The 17,524-nt window shown below is 45.7% G+C and overlaps 1 protein-coding gene across 1 annotated transcript in view; it reads right to left on the bottom strand.

Annotated features, from left to right (window-relative positions):
- Positions 1-7,374: 7,374 nt before the first annotated feature.
- Positions 7,375-17,524, bottom strand: part of RASGRP3 (RAS guanyl releasing protein 3) — a 50,893-nt gene continuing 40,743 nt past the window's right edge. The window contains exons 12-17 of the mRNA XM_076334295.1: positions 16,603-16,718; positions 15,658-15,805; positions 12,126-12,162; positions 9,514-9,639; positions 8,612-8,976; positions 7,375-8,108 (exon numbers count right to left, since the gene is read on the bottom strand). Of these exons, the coding sequence (XP_076190410.1) occupies positions 8,100-8,108; positions 8,612-8,976; positions 9,514-9,639; positions 12,126-12,162; positions 15,658-15,805; positions 16,603-16,718 (801 nt within the window). The 3' untranslated portion in view covers positions 7,375-8,099. The remainder of the gene's footprint in view (positions 8,109-8,611; positions 8,977-9,513; positions 9,640-12,125; positions 12,163-15,657; positions 15,806-16,602; positions 16,719-17,524) is intronic.

Raw genomic sequence — 17,524 nt, 5'->3', positions numbered from 1 at the left:
AGTAATTTCCCCTCTTGTCCACGTGGGTCTTTCCCACAACAGAGGAGAGAAAAACAAGTACAAAAAGTAGGAAAACACTATTGTAAGACCAAAGAAAGAGGGAGTCTGCCTGCGCTGTGGGCAGGTGGAAGGTCATAACTCGTTTTCACACATGAAGCAGAGATAAAGGTGATAAGGACCCTTTAAACTTTCCGGCATTGGCTTAACTCATGGAAAAAAGCAGACTTTTTGGCTAAATTTCATACTGCCCCAGCGGTAGCCTTTTGCTGATGGCTTCTCTGTCTCCTAGGACCAGATTGTCAGCAGCTGTAAACAGTACTTTAGAGTTCAGCACACAGATTTTCCAATGAGTTTAGCCTGTTGGCTGCAGTGCTTATTTTGAAAATCCAGTTCAGATCAGCGCTGATAACTCAAAGACTTGTTCCAATGTTACATCTATTTCTCCAGTGTCCCTGGGTGGGCCAACTCTGTTGTCAAGACTCTTGAGAAGTACTTGGAGCTATTTTTTGTGCTGTACAGAGGCCCATCAGTTAGCAGGCTGATGCTGAATGAAGAAAACATTGGTTAGATTTTTTTGGCTGTGATGATCACGAAACAACAAGCCCTTGTTTCTCATGTCTCTTGTGTCTCCACAAAATCTGCATTCAGATCTCCTTCCTTCCGTCCTTCCTTCCTTCCTTCCCCCCCCTCTGCTCGGTCTCCGTTGGGATCCCCTTCCATTCTTGATGTCACGTAGAGAGGGAGAGCTCTCTTGGCATGCTTCTTCCCACGCTTGCTCCACATCTGTCTGTTATTTGTTCTCCTTGTTTTGTTCCCACCACCCCCCCCCCATGTCCAGGATCATTCACGTGCAGCTATTTCCCATACATAGAATCATACAATCATTAAGGTTGGAAGAGACCTCTAAGATCATCGAGTCCAACCGTCAACCCAACACCACCATGCCCGCTAAACCATGTCCCTAAGTGCCTCATCTACACATCTTTTAAATACTTCCAGGGATGGTGACTCAACCACTTCCCTGGGCAGCCTGTTCCAATGTTTCACCACTCTTTCAGTAAAGACATTTTTCCTCATGTCCAATCTAAACCTCCCCTGGCGCAACCTGAGGCCGTTTCCTCTTGTCCTATCGTTTGTTACTTCGGAGAAGAGACCGACACCCACCTCGCTACAACCTCCTTTCAGGTAGTTGTAGAGAGCGATGAGGTCTCCCCTCAGCCTCCTTTTCTGCAGGCTAAACAACCCCCAGTTCCCTCATAAGACTTGTTCTCCAGACCCCTCACCAGCCTCGTTGCCCTTCTCTGGACACGCTCCAGCACCTCAACGTCCTTCTTGTAGTGAGGGGCCCAAAACTGAACACAGTATTCAAGGTGCGGCCTCACCAGTGCCGAGTACAGGGGCACGATCACTTCCTTACTCCTGCTGGCCACACTATTTCTGATACAGGCCAGGATGCCATTGGCCTTCTTGGCCGCCTGGGCACACTGCCGGCTCATGTTCAGCTGGCTGTTGACCAGCACCCCCAGGTCCTTTTCCGACAGGCAGCTTTCCAGCCACTCTTCCCCAAGCCTGTAGCGCTGCATGGGGTTGTTGTGGCCGAAGTGCAGGACCCGGCACTTGGCCTTGTTGAATCTCATGCAGTTGGCCTGGGCCCATCGATCCAGCCTGTCCAGGTCCCTCTGCAGAGCCTTCCTACCCTCGAGCAGATCAACGCTCCCGCCCAACTTGGGGTCGTCTGCAAACTTACTGAGGGTGCGCTCGATCCCCTCATCCAGATCATCGATAAAGATATTGAACAAGACCGGCCCCAAAACTGAGCCCTGGGGAACACCGCTCGTGACCAGCCGCCAACTGGATGTAACTCCATTCACCACAACTCTCTGGGCCCGGCCGTCCAGCCAGTTTTTGACCCAGCGCAGAGTCCACCTGTCTAAGCCGTGAGCCGCCAGCTTCTCTAGGAGAATGCTGTGGGAGACGGTGTCAAAGGCCTTGCTGAAGTCCAGGTAGACCACATCCACAGCCTTTCCCTCATCCACTAGGCGGGTCACCTGGTCATAGAAGGAGATCAGGTTGGTCAAGCAGGACCTGCCTCTCGTGAACCCGTGCTGGCTAGGCCGGATCCCCTGATTGTCCCGCTCATGCCTTGTGAGCGCCCTCAAGATGAACCGCTCCATAATCTTCCCTGGCACCGAGGTCAGGCTGACAGGCCTGTAGTTCCCCGGATCCTCCTTCTGGCCCTTCTTGTAGATGGGCGTCACATTGGCAAGCCTCCAGTCGTCCGGGACCTCCCCCGTTAACCAGGACTGCTGATAGATGATGGAGAGTGGCTTGGCGAGCTCCTCTGCCAGCTCTCTCAGCACCCTTGGGTGGATCCCATCCGGCCCCATAGACTTGTGAGCATCCAGGTGGCGTAGCAGGTCGTTGACTGCTTCCTCTTGGATTATGGGGTGTTTATCCTGCTCGCCGTCCCTGTCTTCCAGCTCAGGGGGCCGAGTACCCTGAGGATAACTGGTCTGCCTGTTAAGGACTGAGGCAAAAAAGGCATTAAGTACCTCAGCCTTTTCCTCATCCTTGGTGACAATGTTCCCCCCTGCATCCAATAAAGGATGGAGATTCTCCTTGGCTCTCTTTTTGTCGTTAATATATTTGTAAAAACATTTTTTGTTGTCTCTAACGACAGCGGCCAGATTGGGTTCTAGCTGGGCTTTTGCCTTTCTCATTTCCTCTCTGCACGACCTAACGAGATCCCTGTACTCTTCTTGAGTCGCCTGCCCCTTCTTCCACAAGCGGTAAACTCTCCTTTTTTTCCTGAGTCCCAGCAAGAGCTCCCCGTCCAGCCAGGCCGGTCGTCTTCCCCACCTGTTCTTCTTATGGCATACGGGGACAGCCTGCTCCTGCGCCTTTACGACTTCCTTCTTGAAGAACATCCAGCCTTCCTGGACCCCTTTGCCCTTCAGGACTGTCTCCCAAGGGACTCTCTGAACCAGCATCCTAAACAGGCCAAAGTTCGCCCTCCGGAAGTCCATGGTTGTGGTTTTGCTGGCCCCCTTCCTTACTTCACCAAGAATGGAGAATTCTATCATTTCATGGTCGCTAAGCCCAAGACGGCCTCCGACCACCACATCTCCCACCAGTCCTTCTCTGTTAGTAAACAGCAGGTCGAGCGAGGCACCTCCCCTGGTAGGCTCACTTACCAGCTGTGTCAGGAAGTTGTCTTCCACACACTCCAGGAACCTCCTAGACTGTTTCCTCTCTGCCGTGTTGTATTTCCAGCAGACATCTGGGAAGTTGAAGTCCCCCATGAGAACAAGGGCTAGCAATTGTGAGACTTCTGCCAGCCGCTTGTAGAACGCTTCATCCGCCCCTTCATCCTGGTTGGGTGGTCTGTAACAGACTCCCAGCAGGATATCTGCCTCGTTGGCCTTCCCCCTCATCCTTACCCATAAACACTCAACCGTATCATCATCACAATCGTTGAGCTCTATACAATCGAAACACTCCCTAACATACAGAGCCACCCCACCGCCTCTCCTTCCTCACCTGTCCCTTCTGAAGAGTCTATAGCCATCCATTGCAGCACTCCAGTCATGAGAGTCACCCCACCATGTTTCTGTGATGGCGACTAAGTCATATCTATCCCGCCGCACAATGGCTTCCAGCTCCTCCTGTTTGCCGCCCATGCTGCGTGCATTGGTGTAGATGCACTTGAGCTGGGCTATCAGTTTCACCCCTGGCATTGGCCTGCCACCCCAGGCTCATCTCTAGTGAGCCTGGTTTTATCCCCTTCCCCCTTCGAACCTAGTTTAAAGCCCTCTCAATGAGCCCCGCCAATTCATGGGCGAGAATCCTTTTCCCCCTGTGAGACAGCTGGACGCCATCTGTCGCCAGCAGGCCTGGTGCCGTGTAAACCTCCCCATGATCAAAAAAGCCAAAATTCCGATGGCACCAGCCCCTGAGCCACGTGTTGATCAGGTGTGTTTTCCTGCTCCTTTCAGTATCCTTCCCTGCCACTGTAGGGATAGAGGAAAACACTACCTGTGCTCCTGATCCTTCAACCAGTCTCCCCAGTGCCCTGAAGTCCCTTTTGATTGCTTCAGGACTTCTCTCTGCAACCTCATCACTGCCAGCCTGTATAACCAGCAGCGGGTAGTACAGATGCCTAAAGCTTCTGGAACTAGTCTCCCAGGCTGCGAGGACCCTCCTGTGGCTGCCTAGGCTGTCTCAGCCAAAGGCTTCCAGGCTCCCTGTTAGGAAGACCTTGGGGGCTGTGTTAGGGCATGCTTTCACTTTGGCTTCCACAGGGGAGTCCCTGAGCAACAGCCTGCAGAAGTGACAGCAGCCAGTCCGCTCCGTTTTGGAAAATGTAAAATTTTAGGCAGCAGCTGCCCCTAAACTTGCTCTGCAGCTCAGCTTTTTATCTTCTTCTGTGTTGAAAGGAAAAAGGCTCACCTTTTCCAGCTGGGGAAAATCCATGCTTCAGACTAGCTCTGGTCAGCAAGCATGTCACTGTCCCCTGTCCCCCCCACCTCCCCTCCCTCAGACTTCACCTGCCTGAGGAAGGCTCCTCTGAGAAGACAGCTTGTGTCTAGGAAAATGTTTCTTTGTAGAGCTGGGATTATTCTTTTAAAGCCCAAAAGCTGGGTAAGACTGAGGGGGCAGAGGAGGGCAAGACTGTGAGGAGATCTAGAGCAGAGGATAGACTTGCGGTACAAACCTGGTTTTGCATTTTGCTCTGAAGAAGCCATATGTCCCCCTGACTCCTTGCATAGCGCTCAGGGCTACCACATAAAGTTGACAGCAAGGCTGAAGCTCCCTTATTTGCAGCACGAGGCTTTGCACAGATTTTGCACAAGCACAGAAAGTCCTAGTGGGTTTGGCTCGAACAGCCAAATCATCTCTTACAGGGTCTATGCAAGCACTTGCATTTTTCACCTACTCTTGTTGCTTGTATTCTTTGGCATTTGCAGATCAGGCTGTAAATAAGGTTTGGCATAATCTTCCTTCTTTCCACTGTGTGATCATAGTGGTTGGTTTTTTTGGGGTGGTGGTGTGGGATTGGTGTTTTGTTTGTTTATTTTAAAAACACCTCCCTTCTCCCCCCAGTTTCTTAAAAGATCCTGGGGACTGAGACAGGGACGAATGGATGTGGTGGAAGTATGCAGCATCATCTGGGATTGTATCTCACTTTAGTTACTTAATTAATCCAGTGCTCTTGTTGTTATGACACTTTCTCCTGGACACTCTCCTGGAATTGCTCTACTTCTAGCAGGCAGGATTTCACCAAGACCAGCAGAGGCACATAGCTCAGTCGGGAACTGTGATGGCTGGTATGTTTTGCCTTTTCTTAAGTCAGGGGAGGCAAACAAGAAATTCTTTGTTGCTTTGCCCAGATTGGGGAACTAAAATTGTCTTGCCCCTGTTCAGAAAAAGATGTCAACCTGAAGTAAGGAGAGAAAAAGATTTCTTAATTTCTTTGTATTCAGGCCTCCTCCAAGGTAAAGAGCTCATCTTATACCAACTTCTTAAAAAGGTTGCTCATGCCCTGTCAGCTCTCCCCACTCAGGTGCTTGCTGTGGAACTAGAAGATCAGTGTTCTGCTGCAAACAGCCTGTTAATGCCTTTTTAAATTTTAATTATTACATTGTCTATGATGAGTCTATTCCTTTTTGGGGGGTGGGGGGTGTGTGTGAAAAAAAGCTGTGTTTCTACTCAGTGTCTTTTTCTCAAGTTTTCCAACGGCTGTGAACACTTACTACCGGCAACACACTCTCAACATTCCCCTTCTTGAAATGCCTAAAGCAAAGGGTTTCCAGCAGGAGCAGGTGCTTGAAATTTTCACCTAGCATGAGTCCTCCTTGGATGCTGCAATAGTTTGCTTAGAAGGATCAGCTGTGTGAGCCTGCGGTCTATGCTTGATCTGCAACTGCTGCTGAGGTAAGCACCTAACTGAGCAAAGCTACCAGGCTTGCTAGAGATGCATTGATGAAATCTCTACAGTGGGTTGAAACTTAAGCAGTCTATTTGCTAGTAGAATGGTCTCCCAGGAAGTGGGAGCTGCTTCTGTAGAAGACATGACTTTTCTTGCTTAAATGTGAGTCTATGCCTTGATGACAGTATACATGGAAAAAAAAATGTGTCCTTGAAAAGGCCTTCCTCTGAAGAACATAGAGCACCTACCCTTTTAAACAGTTTAGGGAAGAAGCTTGTGAGTATCTTGGGGAGTAGGTAAGTGAGAAGATAAGATTATGTACAAGAAACATTCTTATCCAACAACAAAATGAAGACGGGCATGGTTTGTGGGCCTGATAGAAATAGGAAAGCAGATTGCTTCTCTTTCAGAGCAAGAGTTACAACTGACTTTTAAAAGGCTGCAAGAAATAGGCTGAGGTCTACAGGTTAAACGCTGTTTAAAACTCTTATGTGACGTTAAGAATGAAGTCGCACATGAACACTTCATTTATAAAGCATTAAAAGGCTTATCTCAACAGATCCATCAACAGCCTGGATCATAACCAAATTTCTCTATTCAAATTCTCTACCACATAATTTTCATTGTGTGCAAGCCGTACGCTGTAACGGTAGCTGTGCGGCCAGCCTGTTGTGACCTGTCACCTGACCCACCACAGGAAATAAAGACCGTATTTTTGCTAATGCCTGTCCTTGCCCAGAGCAGTAAGAGTGAAGGATGCTTCTGGCCCTCATCCTAGCTTGGAAATCAGTGCTCCCTGCAGTGCTTATTTCTCTGAGTTTAAAACATTAAGAGCATGTTCTCTTTTTTTTTCTCTCCCCAGATTTACCACCATTACTAGTTGTGTTGCAAAACAAAGGAAACCTGCAGGAGTCAAGACGCAAACCTGAGCAGGCATCATGTAGTTGCAGTGCAGATTACAGTCAAATTACCACAGAGGAGTGCAGCTGTCAGTTTCGGTTAGGGAAGTCTATGAAAGTACTCCCTGGTCTTGAGGGCTTATAACTTGGTGAAGGGTGCAACAACCTGAATTTTGTAGGAAATCTTATAATTGGGTTGCTTTAATTCAGAGTGCGTGCCCCCCATACACATCTATTTTTGTGGGGAGATGGGGTAAGAAGAATAATACATGTATGCCAATTTGGAACGTACCTTTCAGGTTTGAGCTTTGTGCTGTTTTGTTTTTCTCTCTTTTTCCAGATGAGGGTTGTGCTCCTTAAGTAACTTAATGCTTCTGAGAAATGCCACTTCAAACCTGCTGCTCAGGTCATTACAGATTATTTATCCTACATTAGCAAACTGCTAATTTGGAGGTTGCTTTTCAGTACCTTTAGTCTTAACATGTGCAGACTGTTAACCAGAGAAAAACATGTCAAGTACACATACATACACACACACTTAAAACTAAGGTGTTTATTACATGCTAATTTTACCATAATCAGCGCTGGCAGAGAGGACGCCTCTCCATTGCAGTGTAACCAGACATATGCATAGTGTCTTGGAATTTCTTCACTCTCAGCCACGTGCTACCTATTTGAAGGATCCCCAGTCTGGGAACTGGTATCACTGCGCTGAACACCTACGCTCACTGTAGCAATGTAAACACGGCCAAAATTCAAAACCCGAGGCGTGCAAAGAATTTCAGCATAGAGAACTTTGTGAAAGGTTTTTGTGTGAGATTTAATCAACATACACACCTACTTCTTTCCTTAAAAGATCATTACGAGCCTCTGGAAAAGGAGTGTTATCGAACAAACTTAGATGCTTGGCTTCTGTCCTCACCATTGTTGTTGCTGGCAGACATACCGAAATGATGCAGTATATTTAAAGGAGGCCAAATATATCCTTACTGGCATGTAAAGGAAGTTTCCACAAAAGTCATGCAAGAGAAAACACTGAGCGCAGAGATCCGTTCTGCTGTGTCTGTGCAATGTTCATCCAAATGGCTTACTCGTGAGAAAATAAATAGTGCTTTATAACACCTTTCAGCTAAGAAAACAGGGCAATGGTTGAATTTAAAAGTGTGAGGTACAGGAAAACTTCTCATGGCCAAATGTGGTCTGTGACAGTCCATCAATGCTTGCTGTATTACTGTTGTCATCTTCATTTTTCTGTGCTTCAGAGTGAGCAATCAGCTATCCTGTAACCAAAAGAAAAGAGGCACTTACATGCTAGCAAAGATGGTCAATAAAAGCATGAGGCTTTGGAAGTATAAACTTTATGGGTGACAGCAACAGAAATCAGACCACTACCCTGCCCTAGCCTGGACTCGTATGTTTATCAGAATGCTAGTTCTTGTGAATCTAACATGGAGCCCTGAACTGTGCATTGCAAGGGTACAACAGCACAGCATTTGGTCAGATATCCACCAGGCTATTTTAATGATTTTCGAAAAGTGCCCAACTCCTACAAGCACATACTGACACCAAGAGCCAGACCCCCAGTTACAGTGTTAGAGTAAATGCACACTGCAGTGTAGAAAATAGGTATCTATGGATGATTTGGCATTCTTCTGAAAGTAACTCTTGTGCAAGAAGCAATGGCAAATTTGAATGAAAAAGCACCCTGAAATTCATAAAATAACCTTATGAGACCTCAGACTCTAGCAGATTTTAAACCGTCTTGGCTTCTTCTGCAGCTCACCTCAGATTCTTGTCTTTCTGGGAGGGTTTCTATTCCGTTGTGATCCTGTATGTGTTGTGGGGCCTCGGCTTCTAGCTCTATATCAGCCTGCACGTTGGGCTTTTCGTTCTCCCATTTTGCAAAGCCTTTGTTCTTCCCAGCTTTGCCATGGAACTTGGACTTCATTTTGGGGAAAGTATGGGAACCTGAATCATTCCAGCCTGGCTCATGCCACAGTGGTTCTGTCTGTGTTGCTTGGCTGGTGGTCGCCCTCTGCAGCCGCACCGAAATTTTCCGTGAAGAGCCAGTGACGAGGGTGATAGCTCTGCCATCGAGGTCCTGGTGTTCCGCAGCAACACTGGGAAATTCAAATACTTCATCTTGGACTGAAAGAGAGGGTGGAATTGTTTATTTCCAATATTCTGCTTCAAGATCTGTACAAAAAGATAACTTAAGTCTGGGGCGGGGGGGAGGTAACCCCCTATACGAAGCAGTGGTATAATTAGCAATATCCATATGCTGCTTGGAAACTGACTCTGGCCTTGTGTGTGCACATTTCCTTCTCCCTCCATCTGCACGCTCAGGGGATAAGGCAGAGTTAGAATTGTGCCCTATGCCTCCCAGCCCCTGCCCCTAAGTGGCTGATAAGGAGAAGTACAATTTCCCTAATTATAATTTTATTTCTTTTCAGCTGGGATAGGGGTGCCAGTATAGAGGATAGGGAGCCTCAGGCAGGAGACTAAGGCCATCACTGCAGAAAGGGATGTTGTAATCCAAGCACTGAACACAAGCCACAGTGCAGTGGAAAGTATGTGTGCTGCTCTGTGCGTTGATATAAAGGAAAAATAAAAAATGGCAGAAGGACACCGGCTGTTCGAGAGGATTCCAGAAATGGTTTAAAATAGGAACAGAAGTGCTCTCACCTGGAGGCAGAGATGGACTGCTAGGCAGAGAGCCATGGTTGCTGCCTACTGAGGTTCCTCTGGAAAATTTCCTGCACGCCAGCACAAGCAGGTCTCTGCATTGCTTATGACAGTTGGCACCACAATCTGTAAAGAAAGGAATTGTCAAGTCACCAAATGGAAAGCCACAACTATCTGGTAATCCCTCAGGGCTATTAGCAGACACATACCAGGAGGGACTTTGAAGGAACGAATACTTTGACAGAAGGTGCGAAGGGAGTTACAGAAATGGATCATTTGGTGTGAAGAGCGTTACAAAAAATGGATCATTTCCATGGCACCCATTAATAGAAATCTGGCAGCAGAAGGGAAGAGAGGGATGATACTTTCATCAGAAATTAGTTTCAAGGAAGAGACCTGGAATTACTGGTATGATCCTGTGTATGCCACGCATAAAGCCTCTGCTCCACTGCATGAGTCTCCAAAAGAAGGTGTTTTGTTTTTTTTTTTTTAATTGACCCAGCAGGGCCCATTATAGCAAACACACTTGGTCAGAAGACACTGGAGCGTCCATACTCTGAGCCTCTGGAAGGACAGCTGGAGGTTGATGTGGACCACTGTAGGTTAAAACTCGTCTAAGTAGCTCAGCAAGCAACATCAGTACAGAGTAAGCTCTGTGGATGTGTATCATCCTCCTGGATGAAACTGGCTGAGTGCCTGCACAGCTAGCCTCTGCTGGGCTTTGCATCACTGCAGATACACTCATCACTAGGTACATTTATCTGAAGTGTGACTGCAGTACGGATCTTACCTGCAAGGAAGGGCCAAAAGGTGGAAGATGTGTGCCCCAAACACAGGGGCACACTCCTCTGTGTCCCTTGCCCTTGTTTGAAAATTTCCGTCTCCCTTGTTTCTCTGTTGCTGCTCCATGACCTAACATTTTGTTCTAGGTGAGCCATTGCCAAAGCATTGTGTTTATAACTCTCTGCTAAAGGAACCATTCTGCTCAGGGCAGCAACTCTAGCATGATGGGTGAGGGTTCTGGTTTCTCCCATCACCTTGTTCATATGACTAATACAGAAGTACCTGCCCAGCTGTGGTTTTGTCTGCCCTAAAGGTAACGCTCTCCCCCCCCAATACAATAAAGATCTCTCTTGGCCATGGAGAACCTCTTTCATCACTTGTAGACCACACAGTCTAGCTTTATCTCATTATCCACAGTGCTGGGGTAAGCAGCAGACCTGAACAGATGAACTCCCTCCTTCCCCCTGCTAGCACAGTGTCAGAGGTTCAAAACAGAAGATGACAGCTCTGTGCTCAAAGGCAGAAATCATCCCTAATGGGTGCAGCACTCTAGTGATGCTGGCATACGGAGCAGCTGGTACCTGCTGCAACGAAGGGCAGGCACTAATAACACTTGTTGACCACTGTAAGATCTGAGCAAGCAGCTCTGCTCTCACTCTCATGCTCCGTTGCCTATATTTTGACTCCACAGAACCACTTTTGCTCTCTCTCCACTGGGCCACTGTTAGAAGCAACGATGCAGGACAGAGCTCAGCTTTCAGATCTCAAGTTGAGTTTACAGGGCTGCTGTGACAAAACCCTATCAACCTTCCCTCATCCTACCAGTAAAAGTATAGACCGCAACTAGCCCTTTCGTAGCTGCTCAGATGACAGTAATCAGGTATAGCTGAATTAAATACATTGGTTTAGCCATGGACATTTTCCCCGCCCCTCTCTGAGGAAGAGACATTCATGGGTGGAGAGGGAGACAGGAATACAGTGTATCCCAAAAAAACAATCCTGCCAATTCTTCACCCTTCTCCTGGGAGCCAGTGTAAGACTAAGGGAAAAGAGTGCATTTAAATACAAATATGAAGCCCCAGCGTGAATGTTCCCCTGTGAATAATTGAGATACAACTACAACTGTGAAAATCAACAGTGCCCTTCAGCCAGAGCTGGGCTGCTTGTGAAATAAATAGGCCCAGGACTTTCAAGCCAATGAGGACGACTACAGTGTCATTCTTGGTCTGACCTGCTCAATATGGTGCAAGTATTGCATAAGAAATTAAACAATTTATGAACGCAACAGAGAGGGCTGTAAGAGCTCTAGGATTTTTTTTTAAGTTGAATGTCTGCAGAAGATCGTGCAATGAGATCTGCTGGGCAGTCTAGGAATTAAATATTTCTCTATTTCTAGCTCAGCCACTATTGCATTGCAAAACCAGCTAGGGTTCACTACAGGCATGCGGATGTACATGACAGACAGCATTGCCAGCAGACCTTTTCCTGACCCCAAGTCTCAGCAGATATATTTCAGGATGTCTCAGTGTTAGGATAAGGACACTTGGTTTTCCAAGATGCAAGGTCTTTGCTGGTAGAAAGTGACACCTCATGGAGTCAGTGGCTGCTTTGGACCTTTAGCTCACAGAACTTGTGTGTTCCTACTGGGTGCTATGTCCCCTAATGCAGTGAGGCTTCATAGCTTACCAGCAGCCACTGTTCACGGACAGTACCAAGTGTATAAGCAAAATTTGGATGAACAGATGTCATTCTAGTAAAAAATACAGTTGGCCTACTTGTGCTAAACCCCACCACCTATAGCTTGAAAAATCCATGCAATATTTATTTACCTTTGCATTTGTAGCCTTGTTTGATTATACCCCAGAGCTGCAAAGAAAGACAAAAGAACGTCAAGGAATCAGAAAAGAAAGCCGGAAGGAAAACAAGGTCACAATGAGGAAGTACCAATGGCTACAAAAGCACAAACAGGATACAACTGCTTTTAACACCCTTCCTGTTAGACAGACCTCCCCCTCTAATTGTGATAAGACTTGTGTGGCTTCCCCCTTATTTCTACTACTTAAGTGGGACTACCAGAGAAGGAGAGACACAGATGACATTTGTTTCCAGGAATGGGTGAAAGATTGCCATTATATCAAGCTTACTGAAACTAGCAGAGCACATTCTGCTTTTAGGCTCACTTAATGTTATCTGCGAGGGAATTTCCAGTGTACATCCATTCTCCAGATACATAAATGACCCATGCCATTCAAACACAGCAGAAGAAAACACCACTGGGGATAAAAATTAGGTTCTCGGTTCCCATGCTGGTCCCCAGCACACCCAGCCATAGCAATTGGATTTGTCCACCTGACTTCTTCCATTAAAAAAAAGGTTGAAAATTGAAACAGGCAGAAAAGCCATTAAATTCCATCTTTGCCTCCTCCCAGAAGCTGTCCTTTTTGATGTACATAACAACCAAATGCTAAACTTCCAGGAGGCAGTGTGTGCAGTCCCACTTTTGGGAAGCTTTCACTGCAACATGAGCAGGATTGCTTGGAAGTAGGAAAATTCCCTAGCAAATTGTTATCTATACACTCAGCAGCACTGTACCTACAGCCATTGCATTATAAAAACAAGCATTTTCACTCTGAGAGGCAGATAGAGGAAGGGGCAGTTTTTCTAGCCCTAGCATTAAACGAAAAAGACTGGGGACTGCAGTGTTTATTTATCCTGACCTCATTCAAAACGTTACCAGGGAGGGTGAGCGCATCCAGGCAGTCAAAACTGCACGTGGCTTCTTACCATATTTATAAGAACCCACGCACAGTGTGTGTGGGGTGAATATGGTCATTAAAGAAATGTTCAAAAGGAAGAGCTGGAGGACATTCAGAATACAAAGGAAAGAGTAAAATAAACAGAATAGGAAGATTCTGGGGGAAAAAAAATCCATACGCTGCAAAAAAGAATTTGCAAGGAAAAATGGGGGCTTGGAAAAGCAAAATAGATTAGACAGGGTGGAAGAAAGGTGAATAAAAGAACAGAAGGGACAACATTGGAAGAAGGGTCCACAGAGAGCCTGCTGCTTGCTCTTTTCCTGCTAATGCCTGTGGTCAGGCAGCGACAGTGGAGTCCCCCAGCCCCCTCTTGGAAAAGCAGCAGCAGGGCTGTCGCTGCTCAGCTTTACATGACGTTTTTCCCAGGTCTCTTTGCCAGGATCACCGTAAGAGACATGGATTGCAGTTTCTTTCATTTAAGCTCTACTCTGTTCCCACTGAAGAGCTTTCTCCTCACCTCAGGTCTGTACCTTCCTCCTACTCAAATTTGGCACCACTGTCGTGATTACACACAGCAGTGAAGCTTAGCTGAACTGCTGTGTCATGAATTCTGACCTAAAGCTTTGAATCTGCCTGACACAGCTTTGCTGCAAAGCTGACTTGAGCAAGCTCCAAGGTAAGAGGATCTGTGCAAATCCATATTATAAAGCTCGGTGGGATGTCTGGTCACCTACCCTGCCACGCGGTGCAACTCAAGCTGTGGGACAGAACTGTGGCTGGCCATGGGCATATCAATTTCGTGCTGCTTAATGGCACTAGGTTTTAGCTTGACCTTTAAAGTTCATACCATTTTAATAACAGATATTTTATTGGATACTACAGGCATTGCACTGTTACGTCAATTCATCCTCCTGTACTGTCAGCGCACATTATTTTGACTGTGAATCAGTGCATCAGTTAGAAATTAAGTTTCCACCCATGGATGAGCAGCACTGAAATGCAGAACAAACATGCAGCAGATTTTGTAGTTGGTTCCTGTCCTATCAGTCCAACTCATCCACAGGACAATGCCAATGACTTCAGTGAGTTGACAGGAAAAATGACCTTATTTCCATTTCCTGTACAACCCCTTACTCATTTGTATTCCTGCACTGGATGTAATCAGGGAGACATGAAAAATCCAACAATGGCCAATTAGCAAATTGATGCAGGAGAAAAATATCTGGTGGAGAGGACATTGCAGGGCAGTCCTCGGGCCTTGCTTTGCTATGGAAGCCTTCCAAACATGAACCGGGTGTCACAAACGCAATGAAATCTTCCCAAGGCTGCAGGCAGCCAGAAACAATAGGCTCAGGCCAGTGACCGCCCCTGCCCCATCGGTCTGCTGGAGCTGTCAGCTCAAGAGCCCACCAGCATGCTCCTGAATCAGCATTGACCATGTCACCTCCAAGGTTTTTGCAGTTCTAGCGGAAATAGGTGGAATTCCTTCTTCCCTGTGGCCTTGATCAGCTGTTGTGATAGGGAGCATGAGCATCTGAACAAGACAGACGCGTCACAAAAGAAGCGAGCGGAAGATGGGAGCACAGACAAAAGCAGGAAGACCAGAGCTGGTCTGAGAGGAGGCACGTTTTTGCACTTAGCAGTGCTGTTATTGTTACTTTCAGCCATGAAAAAATATTACTTAGTGGAAAAGTTCACACAGCACAAGCTGGAGACTTTGCTGCTGATAGCAGAGGCAGATCTGTGCTGGAGAGCAGGAACCACGTTCTGAGTTTACACCCTGTACGTGGGCCACACGTAAGCAGAGGACATGGGCCTCTGTCCTTATTGCTTAAGCTGTCTAAATGTGGACATTTGATTTCAGCGGGGTGTGTACATTAATGTAACTTTTAAATCATAGGAATTCCTTTTTCTTTAGTATACTTGGTTTGAAGTGAAAAAGTTAGAGGAGGTTTACAAGCAACACAAATGGTCACAAAAACAATCATTTCCCAGCACTCTAATGAGTGGCATCTGGTAAATTATGGCTGAGACAAAAAGCAAATTAAAAAAAAACATACCTCAAATAAATTAAAAAAAAATCTTATTGTACAGAACTGCTAGAAGCACTTTTGATTTCTTGACCAAATTAGAAGATCTGTTAATTCAATAGAGAAAGGATTAAGGCTGTTATGGCCATTCAGAGAATTATGAACATAGCTATGTTGCCATGTGCAATTTCCTGAGAAAGAACGGCTTTTGCTCCATCTACATCCTCTGTTCCAGACACCCATTTTCCCTTGAGCTTGTTTACATGGGAAATCAAGCCAAATTAAAGAACTTAAGATAAACCAAGTAAGGCCATTCATATGGTCTCTAATACCCTTTAGCTAACATAATTTTATTTTTTCCCCTCAACAGTAATTCTTACAAATGCCAGTATTCAGGAACCACTAAAACAAAACTGGATAGCACAACTACAACATGAGTGAATGTTTTGTGCTTCTGAATGCAATGAGATATTTGGCCAAGAGACTTTAGCAATGCGTGGAGCCAGTTTCACCCTGTCTACGTTAAAGGGTAAAAAATTGTGTTTAAGATATACTATTATTAAAAGCATACTTACAAATCCCGCACAGTGCTCGCAGAAAGTTGGTTTAAGATAGGTCATCTCCTGAAAGTTATGAATAAACCCTGGTCCCATTTTACACTGGAACTGTGATTTAGCTCTCAGAAAATAAGCCATCATTTCTTCTTTGCTTATAAGACCATCTCTGTTAGGGGAAAAAAGTATAGATCTGTCACCGCTCACGGCACTGAACAATTCAGGATCTTCTCATTGCAAAAAGCACGCAGCACACAAAGTACAGTCTTTGAAAGAGCTGCAACAGTCCTGGCAGGAAAAAAACCCTTAGAGCCTTTGTGGTTCTTATCCTTCATTAAACAGCAAACACTGAACTTATAGCATGGACCGTGGTTTCTCACCTGTTCATGGTATCACAGCACAGACCAGGGCATTAAGTGAAGGGTCTTGACTTACTGCTCACACAGGCCAAGCACTTAAGCCCCTGGCTGACCACCAACCTTGACAGCCAAAGAGATTCTGGACAACAAGAATTATCAAGCCCAACTGGCTAGGAAATATATATTATATATACCTCCTAGAATATTTGTTACCCTCTCCCTGCTACGCACACTCATTTCCCCTGTCCTGTACACAACTTGTTTGTTTCATCAGTCTGATGCCTGGTCTGGATACAGCATCTCCACTGCAATTTGACAGTACTCCAGGGGTTTTGACTCAGTCCCAGCAGGAATTCCTCATTAAGCTATTACATAAATGATTTTTAAAGTACCAGGTAAAGCAGGACTCCAACCAGGTGGGCTTATAGAACCGACTACAGCGTAAGAAGTTAAATGAGAACAGAATTCAGCCTTCAGTGATCTTCAGTTCCTTAAGTGAGATGTCAGACACAAGAAGCTTGGGAAACATTGTTTCTTCAATACTTGGTTTTCATGAGTTTTTAAATTGAGGAAAATAAAAAAACCACAAAGAAATCTCCAAACTTACTGGTCTTTGTCCAACACACAGAAAGAGTCCAAAAAGGGGAAGTTGGCAGCTATACTTTCGAAGTCTTCCTGAGAAATGTAGCCATCATGGTCATGATCGTAGTTCCTAAAGACAGACTGTGAAAAAAAAAGAAATAATTGTCCTAATATCTAGCCTATCCTGAATCTATACCAGCTCTTCAACCTTATAACTACATATAACTTAATGTTCAACATTACTAATCAGATGCTCTGCTGTCTTGTTTTATTCCTTTTATTCCTACTTGGTACTTCAGTATACATATTTATTGGACTGTAGGGGAAAAATGGCTAATTTTTAAAGAAAACTTGCCTTCAGTATTTATCTAGTGATGGTCCTCCACAACTTTTTAGGCATAATTATTCGTGCTTTATTTTTCTTCTTTATTGGAAATGTCACTAAAATTCTGTCCCACGTGACATATTCCCTTTGCTTCATTAAGTATGCTTTTTAATCACAAAAAAAGAAATAAAACAAAACCAACCCAACAGCAGCTTTCCCATGAGTATTTCAGATGGTTTTGGCTTCACTTCTCTTTTAGTTGGTCACCTCTGCTCTGCCACAGTACTGTTTCAATCTGATTTGTTTACTAATACTTCGACATCCAGATCACAAGCACTTTGTATCTAACAACCATTCCCTCCCAGCAACCCACCCCAGCTTGTCACTAAGGAAAAACAGACATGGGATCAAATTTAAAAGGTTGCATAAAGTGATGGAAGCCCTCCTTAGCTGCTAAGGGATTGCTACATTCTGTCTTACTGATTGCAGAGATGTGCAAGGGGTGTTAAAGCTACGTGTGGTGCTGATGGGAAAAACATGAGTGTCAAAGCCAACATGACTATCTGAAAGACACATATTGAAGCACAAACTCTCTCATTAGATTAAGATTTGGTTGACAAAG

This window comes from Aptenodytes patagonicus, chromosome 3 (assembly GCF_965638725.1).
Source record: "Aptenodytes patagonicus chromosome 3, bAptPat1.pri.cur, whole genome shotgun sequence".
NCBI classification, from domain to species: Eukaryota; Metazoa; Chordata; class Aves; order Sphenisciformes; family Spheniscidae; genus Aptenodytes; species Aptenodytes patagonicus.
Note: the sequence above shows the minus strand (reverse complement) of the source record. Positions and strands in the feature narration are given on the sequence as shown.